The sequence below is a fragment of the Colobus angolensis genome, unplaced genomic scaffold (assembly GCF_000951035.1).
Source record: "Colobus angolensis palliatus isolate OR3802 unplaced genomic scaffold, Cang.pa_1.0 Scaffold76, whole genome shotgun sequence".
NCBI classification, from domain to species: Eukaryota; Metazoa; Chordata; class Mammalia; order Primates; family Cercopithecidae; genus Colobus; species Colobus angolensis.
The window spans coordinates 1,011,008-1,021,169 of NW_012121376.1; the positions used below are offsets into that span (position 1 = coordinate 1,011,008).

At 63.7% G+C, this 10,162-nt stretch overlaps 1 protein-coding gene across 1 annotated transcript in view; it reads right to left on the reverse strand.

Annotated features, from left to right (window-relative positions):
* The window catches only part of CDH15 (cadherin 15, type 1, M-cadherin (myotubule)), a 22,349-nt gene extending 12,612 nt beyond the window's left edge, over positions 1 to 9,737 (reverse strand). The window contains exons 1-3 of the mRNA XM_011928074.1: positions 9,638 to 9,737; positions 1,609 to 1,767; positions 829 to 984 (exon numbers count right to left, since the gene is read on the reverse strand). Coding sequence (XP_011783464.1) covers positions 829 to 984; positions 1,609 to 1,767; positions 9,638 to 9,679 — 357 coding nt within the window. The 5' untranslated portion in view covers positions 9,680 to 9,737. The remainder of the gene's footprint in view (positions 1 to 828; positions 985 to 1,608; positions 1,768 to 9,637) is intronic.
* Positions 9,738 to 10,162: the final 425 nt, after the last annotated feature.

Here is a 10,162-nt window from a genome sequence, read left to right on the forward strand (position 1 = left end):
TGGTCTCGAACTATTGGCTTCAAGCAATCCTCCTGCCTCGGCCTCCCGAAGTGCTGGGATTCCAGGTGTGAACCACTGCGCCCAGCACTCACTGCCCCTTCTCTCAGACCTCAGAATCCCAGGGGCATCAGTGGTTTCTTCCCTGACTAATCCCACTCCCGAGAACAGTGGCAGCCCCTGGGATCAACATTATTTTGGGGCCAGGCATGGTGGCTCCCGCCTATAATCCCAGCACTTTGGGAGGTCAACATAGTGAAATCCCGTCTCTACTAAAAATACAAAAATTAACTGGGCATGGTGGTGGGCGCCTGTAATCCCAGATACTCAGGAGGCTGAGGCAGGACAATCGCTTAAACCCTGGAGGTAGAGATTGCAGTCAGCCGAGATCGTGCCACTGCACTCCAGCCTGGGCGACAGAGTGAAGCTCCAACTCACAAAAAAACAAAACAAAAAAAACACTATTTAGAGATTCTTCACGACACTCCTGAGCTCCCAGGACCAGTGTGGAGCTGGCTGTGGTTGAGCCACAAAGCTACAGCGGCTGCAGCGTGCTCCTCCCGGGCAGAACCAAGCCGCTCCTCCACGGGACCTCTGTCTGCCCTCCAGTAAAATGGGACCATCACCCTAAACAGCTGCCTCCTCAGGCTGCAGGGCCTTGGTCCCAGACCCCTGTACCTGGCCCCTCACTTAAGAGTGCCTGGATGTTGCAGGAGCAGCAGTCTGGCCTGAAGCCCACCGAGCTGGAGGAGAAGCCTGATGGGGAGGAGGAGCACTGGCTTCCCACCAGGCCTGCTTGACAGGCACAGGCCGGACGGCGCAGCTCCGCACCCTGAAGCGGTCGGTCTTCTCACGGTCCAGCATGGCATTGAGGAACACCTTCCCCGTGAACTTGTCGATAGAGAAGACGCCCCGGGGCTCCTCGTCCACGCCGGGTCCCTGGATGCTGTAGATGACGCTGCCCAGCTGCTGCTTGTCTGACTTGATCTGTGGGGCAGCAAATGGGGCTGGGGAGAGTTGCTCTGGGCGGGGGCCTCTGCCCTCTCTGCAGCCCCTCAGGCACCTCCCTGGCTGACAACAAGGCAGGTCTAAGGCTGCTAGGACTGGACGACGGAGCCTGGTACCCAGTGAGGAGCTGTGCTGGGCTGGGGACAGCTCAGCCTGGGGCTCCAAGGGTGCCCCGTCCTGCAGCCTCATTTCAGGCTCAGCCCCTGGTGTCCTCAGGGCCCTGGTCTCTGGGGCGATTTTGGGTGTGTGAAGCTGAGACCCCGCAAGGCAGTTCACCTTCACCTCCATCTGCTCAGCGTCTGCGAACACGCAGACAAAAATCACGCCCGAGCGTGCAGCCCAACGTGGAATGTATCCACCAGAGGTGCACGTGGGGTGCGAGCAGCGCTGGACTCCCCTGCGGCCTGGGGCAAAGGGGAGGGTTTGAGCCCTGCTGTAGACCCAGGTTGGAAGCCCAGAGCCCTGGCAAGGTGGGTGAGTCCTGCCCCAGCTCTGCCCTGAAATAGGGCCCCCCCTGGCTCCCAGGAGACCTTTAGGGAATGAGGGAGGCCCACTGGGAACCAGCCCACCCCTTCCTCCCCTCCCGCCCCCTCACCCACTCACCTGAACCAGGGGGTAGGGGAGACGCTTGTGGTTCTCGGATACACTGATCGGTGGGATGACCCAGGCCCTCCTCACGCGGCTCGGGGCAGGCGCCCGGCGCCAGGGGTACAGGGCGGTGGGCCTCCTCTGTCCAGGAACCCCCAAAGACAGGCAGAAGCTCTGCAACAAAGACAGATGCGTCCCACAGCACTGTCTCCCGGAGCCCTGGGCGGCAGTGTGCAGCTGGGAGCTGTGGCTGGTGAGGAGGCTACAGGGCGCAGCGTTTCCCTCGCCTGCAGGTCGGTGCACATTGGCGCACCGCGGCTTCCACACACGGGGCTGTGTCACACAAGGGCAAAGGCGCGTGGGCCCCCGCCATCAGGCTGAGCTGGGGCCTTGGTGGCCACACCCCAAGCACTGGCCCTCAAAGCCCCGATCCAGCTGCCCCAGAGTTTCCCACGGTGCCCACGCAGCAGCCAGGCTGTCTGCAGCCCCTGGCGAGTGCATGTGGCCGTGGGAGGTAGCGCTAGGGTTCCAGGCGTCTGGCTGGGAGGGACACCTGAGATTCACCCGGCGGGAGCACAGCCTCACCCCAGGTGCCAGGGTAGCCATGCACACAGCAAGCCCTGTGCACACAGCAAGGGCCAGCCAGGGCTGGGGAGAGCGTGGGGGTCTTGACTCCGAATGACCCTAAGAAACCAGTGGTGGTGCCCGTGGGCACGGTGGGCTGGCTGTGGAGGGTCCCGGGGAGTGGCAGGGGAGGTGCCTGCGGGAAAGTGCCCATCCCCCTCCACCTCTCCAGGCACCCTGTAGGAACGGAAGCCCAGGATGCGAGAGTTCAGCTCCAGTCCATCCAGAGCAGCTAGAAATGTATCCCCAGTTTGTACAGTGGCCCGATCTGGACCGCGCTGGTCTGTCAGGACCCACCAGGTCAGGGCTGGGCAGTCAGTGCTGGTGGCGTGGCTTCTGAGACCGGCCTCGGTGGGGCTTGTTGTGGCTGCACAGCTAAGAGGAACATGGCTGGGGACAGAGGGGCAGCCGCACCCCTAGCCTTGCTGCTTTCTCCCAGAATAGGGTACCTTGGTGCAGTCTTCACCTCTTCACCCCAATACTTCAGCTGCTGGGATCCTGGTGTGCCCATCTCCTCCTCTCCCACATCAGGGGCTGGGGTGCACTGTTTGTAATGCACACAGGAAGCCCCAGTGCTCGGGGATGAGGCCTGGGCAGAGCGTGGGGCTGCAGAGGGAGACGCCGTGCACCCCACCCTACTCCAGGGCCAGTAAAGACCCCAAAGTGGAGGCAGCTGCCCCCAAATTCTCCCGAGGTCCTGACAGTCGGCAACTTTCGTGACCACAGATGGCCCCACACCCACCCCTCAGATGGGGAAACTGAGGCCTACGAAGGGGCCCAAGTCAAAGAGCCGGGTGGGGAGGAATACTCGTAGTGACCCCAAAAGCACATCCTGAATTTTCCTGTTTTAAAAATGCGGTCACCATACCCAGCTCCTAGCCTGGGCCTTGGGCCTGAGCCCTGGCCTCCCAGGGTGCCTGGCCCCACCTTGGTCAAAGGGAAGCTTAGAGACGGTGGGTCCTGCCTGTCCTGGGCCCTCCAGGACACCTGTGCTCAGGACCCCCTGAGCCTGGGGAGTCAGTGTTTCTGGGTGGGCTGCACGGCTTCTTCCTGAAAGACCCTGACCCTAAAGCACAGCCTGGTAGAAGTTGCCACAACTGACAGGACATGGCTCTGGGCTGACCCCACTTGGCTTGGCACAGACATGGGGGTCACCCCTGAGCTCCCGGGTCAGGCTGATGCCTGGTGCAGCTGGTGGGGGCACAGAGTCTGCCTGAACTCGGTGAGGGCAGGAGGGGCCGCGCTGGGGGAGAGGCAGGGGAGAGGGACATGAGGGAGGACAAAACAGAGCCGCCCCCTCCCCATCCCCTGTGCCCTGGGCCTGGCTAGGAGCTGTCTGTGCACCCCCCAGTCCCGGAGGTCTCCAGGCTCCCGGCCCTTCTCTTGGGTGACCCTCCTCCCCGGAGGCCCCCTCCCACCCAACAGTGTTCTCCTAGCTGCCAGAATGTTCTAGATCTGCATCATCCAAGACCCACAGGCCACAGGGGACTGCTGAGCCCTCGAAGTGTGCAAAAGCGAGGAGCTGCGTCCCCTTTCGTCTCGCTGCCGCTAAGGCCCATGTGTGGCCAGCACCCAGCCCCACACGCCCAGTGCTCACAGCCTCAATCAGCCTTGGCGAGGGTCCCCCGACCTTCCCAGCCCCCCACTGCAGGGCTGTGTGGGTGAGAGACCTGAGCCCCCCGCTCACCGCGTGTAACCAGGGTGTGGCATCTGCATCGTCCCAGTGATGGAGGCTACAGAGGAAGATGCTGAGTTGGGGTGGGCAGGGTGGGAAGCTTCCAGGACCCTGTGGCCAGGGTTGTGGTGGGGGTGGCAGCAGCTCCCCAAGGCACAGACCCTAACGCAGAGACAGGGCAGCCTCCTGCACCATCCGGCTGGGGAGGGGGACAGAGACCCCCTGCCCCATGCCGTGCTCTCTGGGGCACCTCTATCCAGGACAAGCCCTCAGGCTGCTGGGTTGCCATGGGGGCAGCGGGATGGCTGGGAGGTGCGGGGGGTCCTGGGCAGGCGATGAGGAGTCTGGGGGAGGGGCGGGCCCCAAACACCACCCACCACACACAAACTCCTCAGCTCCCCTTTCAGACAGGGCCCCCATCTCAACACCACCGTCTTCATGGCCTGCTCCTGAGCTCCTTCCCCATCTCAACACCACCGTCTTCATGGCCTGCTCCTGAGCTCCATCCCCATCTCAACACCACCGTCTTCATGGCCTGCTCCTGAGCTCCTTCCCCATCTTAACACCACTGTCTTCATGGCCTGCTCCTGAGCTCCTTCCTCTGGACAGCAGGTGGGCTGGGGTCTAGGGAGGCTCATGGGACTCCCCAGCTGGCACCAGGTCCTGTGCCTACCACAGGGGTGTGCTGGTCATGCCACGCCAGCACCTAGAACAGCTCCCTACATTGTGCGAGTGGAGGGAGCGCTGAGTCAGCCCTGGTAAGTGGGACCCTGCATGGGAGGTCTCACCCAGCTCCCCCCTGGAAGGGGGCACCTGCTCCAGGTGGAGCAAGTGCCCCATGAAATGGAGCACTGAGAACTGTGGGTGTCAGAGCTGGGCAAGCCAGGCCGCCCCTCCCCCTGCAGAACCACAGACCTCCACAGCTACTCTGGCCACCATGCCACTGCTGGCTCTGAGGCTGCCCGCTCTCCTCAGCCCCGCGCCAATGCCTCACCCTCCAGTGATGCCTGCTTCTGCTGGCTTTGCCGAGACTTCAGTCTAGGCAGGGGCTGGGACGTGGGGGCAGGTGGCCTTGAGAGGAGGCAGCGGCTAGGGGCTGGTACGTCTGAGTGGGCAGGGGCCGGGAAGGAGATGTCAGCATGGCCAGGAAGCCTGTTAGGCTGAACCTCCATTAGGCTTGGCCTCTGTCCTCCACCACTGGCAGCTTACCCTGTGTGGACGAGCAAGGCCCAGGCTGCCCATCTGCCCACCCTGAGATGAGGCATTGGGGCCTCTCACTCTGACTGTGTCCTGTCCCCAAGGCTGGCCCAGTACACAGAGGTCCCCACAGGCAGTAGCAGCAGCATCCAAACCAAGGCCAACTTCCACGGGGTTCTTGGCCCTCAGCCAGCGGGACCTGGGCCCCTCCTCCGTGGCCTCCTGGAAGTCCAGGGAGTAGCGAACACTTTGGCAGGAAGCAGGGAGAGGACAGGGTGGGGGCTCCTCAGGCTCCCAGGCTGGGGACCCTGCCGGGGAAGCTCTCTGCCAGCTGACAGATGGCGGCCCTGGCCTCAGAGCCTGCCAGCACCCACAGAGCACAAGCCACTTCCAGGGCAGGGCAGTTCCTGCCAAGTGGAAACCTGCCTGCCCAGCATGGGGCCTTCATCAGCCTCGGTGGGTACAGGGTCTGTTTCCGGCCCCGGCTGTGCAGCTTTGCGCTGGGCCTTGCCTTTCCCCCTCTCCCTTGGTCCTCCCAACCCCCTGGGAGCCTGTGGTGGTCCCCTCATCTCCCAGCTCTGGGCAGAGTCTGAGACGTTTGCCCAAAGCCACACAGAGCCAGGAGCCACATGGGGTCTGAGACCCAAGCCAGGCTCTGAACCACATGCTCTGAAGGAAATCCAGCCACAGAGCCACGCCTGCCTTGGGCTAGGCCTGGGCATGAGGCAGGGAGACCCCAGGCTATAAGAACCCCACATGGCTGAGGGGGAGGGGCCACCCCCACCAGGGCAGAAATTTCCATCCGCTCCCTGCCCAGCTGCCACCAAACCTAGGCCGGCCCTGTTCCCCCACCCTCCGGCTGCCTCCACTGGAGACCCTCCAGTCACACTGGGCTGAGTGCGGTCGAGGCAGAGGCTGGGAGTCCTGGGCCCGGGCCTGTCCACAGCCTGAGTTCACCAGGTCACAGTGGCTGCAGTGCCTTGGCAGGGCCCACTTGCCCAGATCACAGCTGGTGTGGGTGTGGGTGGGCAGGCAGGCCACGGCCCACTTCCGGCTCTCCGGTTCTCAAAGCTGGCTCTTTGTCCTCCCACCCCACCCCTGTCCCAGAAGACATGGCCAGGGGAGGGAGGGCCTGCGAGCTGTCTTGGGGAGATTGGGACATCCGGTGCCCAGGACAAAGCCACGTCAACACAGCCAGCCCACACCCCTGCACCTGGGCTAGGGGACGCGAGCACCCTGGGAGGTGGAATTTGTGGACACCCGTCCACTTCTCTCTGTCTCCCACCCAAGCCAAGCAAGACCAATGGACATTAGTGACCTGCTTCCCCACAGTGGTTCCCCAATGACACCCCCAAGCTCATCCTCGACTAGGCCCTTAGCCAAGAACCTGGAAGGAACCATCTTGAAGCCCTTGAGACGTCGGGGGCCACCGCCCTGGAGCCAAGCTCCTGGGACTTAACGCCTCTCTTGGGGTCTGCTCCTCACCCAACACTCAACCCCAAGGGGCTGCTGCGTGAGAAAGCTCCCCGCATGCACTGAGCGCTCGCTAGAGTTTACAAACACCACTGTGAGGTGGGAACGGGGTTTACAAACACCACTGCCGGGTGGGAACGGGGTTTACAAACACCACTGCGAGGTGGGAACGGGGTTTACAAACACCACTGCCGGGTGGGAACGGGGTTTACAAACACCACTGCGAGGTGGGGTGGGAACGGGGTTTACACGGGGTTTACAGACACCACTGCCGGGTGGGAACGGGGTTTACAAACACCACTGCGAGGTGGGAATGGGGTTTACAGACACCACTGCCGGGTGGGAATGGGGTTACAGAAACCACTGCGAGGTGGGAATGGGGTTTAGACACCACTGCCAGGTGGGAATGGGGTTTACAGACACCACTGCCGGGTGGGAATGGGGTTTAGACACGACTGCCAGGTGGGAATTGGGTTTACAGAAACCACTGCGAGGTGGGAATGGGGAGAAGTTCTGGGGCCGACCTCACACTCCTGCTCACCCGATTTTCCAAGGAAGGATGCTGTGAGATTCTAGGAACACCCTTGGTGGGCACGTGGGTGGGTTTGCCTGGGAAGGGAGTGTGAAGGCCCCTCAGGTTTCTCAGGCTTCAACCCCTCCCCCAGGCTGGAATCTGGGGCCACCCCATTCCTGGATGGCCAGGCACGCCAGGAATGGCCCCAGCTGTCAGCCTGGCCTAGAGCAGCTGGAGCATCTTCTCTGGGCCCCACCCTCTCTAGCTGCTGCAGGCTTCAGAGAAGGGATGTGGAAGAAGAGGCGTGGAGGCAGCTGTCCCCTCCAAAGCACAGTGTCTGGGGCTGTCCTGCCACTGTGGGAAGAACGGTGGCCTGGGAGCCACTTCCCTTCTTGGCCTTGGTCACAGTCACCTGAGCGAAGAGCCTCCGCCTGGCCCCCACGGTGCTGCTGACTCTCTCCCAGAGACCAAGGGGCTCCCAAAACCCAGATGCAGAAGTGGGGCCCTTCCCAGCAGGCTGGGGTTCTCTGTGAGTCAGCAGTGCTGCCCCAGACCTCAGCTGCCTCCCAGCTGGGGTGGGGTCCCAGGTGTAGAACCAGCAACTAGGGATGGTGTGGGTGCAGCAGGGTTGATGGGCCAGTTCTGAAGACACAGTCTGCCCCTACCTCCCTCCAAGTGGGGCTGAGTGAGCTAAAAAATCAGAGGTGGCCCGAGCAGGGGAGCAACCCCTCACTTGGAGAAGGCCCTGATGGGCCACGCTGCCTGCCTGGGGGCTCACCCGGAGGCGGCCTGGGACCCCTCGGCTGCCCAGGAGAGCACGCAGTCCTGAAAGCTGAGCTGGTGGGGGAGGGGCAGGCAGGGTCCTGACACGGACATATTTTGCCTCATAGTGGAGTGAATTTGAGCCTTGGCTATAGACCCCTTGCCAGCTGGTCCCCACCTCCACCAACTCCTCCAGCCTCCAGCTGTCGGCGGAGGGGGCTATGGTCCCCCAGCCCTGGGGGAGAAAAGAAGGGATAGTGAGAGGGGAGGCTTCTGGGGAGGGAGAGGTCCTGCCTGCCTCCCCACCTGCCACAGAGCCCCCCGGGGCCTGTTGAAAGGCAAACGCTCCCAAATCCAAAGGAAGAGGTCTCGAGGAATGTTTTCACTGGTGCCGGCCTCTCCACCACCGTGCCCCGGGTTGGGGTGCCAGGGAAGAAACGCTGTCCCCAGGGCAGGTGGGGACAGACCCTGGAGGCATGGAGCCCCCCAGGCTGTGCTCCCCGGCAGAGGGCTGAGGGGTGGTGAGCCTGGGGGTGAGCACGCATGCTGAACCACTCTCTCCCCCCCCACTGTCTCCAGTTGGGGGAGTGGGGGGGTGGCAGGAGCCGTGGTGCCCCTCAGGGACAGCTGCTGGAGGGTCTGGCTGGCCAGGCGCCTGGTCAGCTGCCAGGGGCTGAAATTGGAGCCAGCTGGAGCCAGGAGGCCTGTGGGAATGGGGGGACTCAGGAAGCCCCTTCAGTGGGGGCTGGGAAAGGAGTGGCTTCCCTTACTCACTGTGTCCAGCACTCCCTGGCCACCCCAGGACCACAAGAGCAGTGAATGTTGTGAGTGCCGCTAAGCCCTTTACGTGCATTCTCTTAAACTGGCAAGAGGCTGCCCCCTTGTATCCAGTGACGTCCCAACCACAGCCAGCTGTGCCCCAGCCCAGTCCCTGGGGGCTGAAGCCACTGAGACCACATCCTCCATGTCCAGGCCCCCCTAGGGTATGAGGAGACGTGGCTCCAGCTAGGCAGTACCCATGGCGGGTGTGGGGGGCCGAGGCCTGGGCTTCCTTCCACGCTGGCTTTCTCCCATGTTGGAGAGACCACAGTGCCAGCAGTCCAGAGATTTTTAGAGGCAGAGTCCAGCAACCTCTGGGGGCCGGGCCCCCAGGCCTGATCACCCCAGGTAGCTGCTGCAGGGGCCCAGGTGAAGCCCAGGAACCCAGGGCTGCCACACACCACTCAGCAAGGTCCTGTGTGTCCGGACCTGGCTCAGGCTGGGCCCTTCCAATCGAGAAATAGCCTTGAGTGTGAGTTTCTGGGGGCAGGGCCTGCAGCCACCCCTGCTAGACGGGAACTTGGGGTGGGGGGTTTGGACACCACCCAAGACTAGCCAGGGATCATGTGCCCGCCGCAGGGAGTCCCTATGGAAACCTGGCCCCCAGGGCCCCCAAACAGAGGCGCTCCTGTCGCTCCCACCTCTCTCTGCTCCACTCAAGACTGGCAATGCCCCAGACCCCGGCAGGGGTCCCTCCAAAGACAGGGCACGGCCTGCTGGGTGGTCCCTGCCTGACCCCAGCAGGACTCTGCAGTCCCAGTGGTGATTCCGCCAGGTGGAGGGTTTGGTTACACTCACTCCCCACAACCCCGGGAGTGCGCCCCCAGCCCAGGCACCCACCCGGGGCCACTCAGCTCACAGGTCCCCAAAGGCGGCCAGGGCCAGTGGTTCTGGGGGAGACCTGTGCGGCTGCAGCTGAAGACACTGTCCCGCAGGGCCTGGGGAGGCAGCAGGGACCCCCGCAGGTGCGGATGCCTTACCTGAGCCAGCAGCCCGAGGACGAGGAGCAGAGCGGCGTCCATGGGGCCGAGGCGGGAGCGGGGCGGGAGTGCACCCGCGACCCAAAGAAGCGAGTCCGGGCTGAGTGACAGCGCAAGTGCGCGGGGCGGGCCAGGGCCAGAGACAGCACGTGTGAGGGGGGCGGGGAGGGGCGGGGCGAGGGCTGAGTGACAGCACGAAGGAGGCCTCTGACGGGCCGAAGGCCGGCCTGGGCAAGGCTAAGGCTGAGTGACAGCATGTGGGCAGGCGGGGGGGGCGGAGCCTCTGGCGGGCCAGGGCGGGGCCGAAGGCTGAATGACAGCGCGTGTGCGAGTGGGGCAGAAGGGGCGGGGCCAGGGCCGAGGGCTGAGTGACAGCGCAGGTGCGCCTGCGGGGCGGTGACCGCACGTGGCTGGTGGGGCGGAGCCAGAGGAGGATGGGGCGTGTGGGGCGGGGCCGAGGGCTGAGTGACACCTTGTGAGCGTGCGGGGCGGAGCCGGGGCGGGGCCGAGGGCTGAGTGACAGCG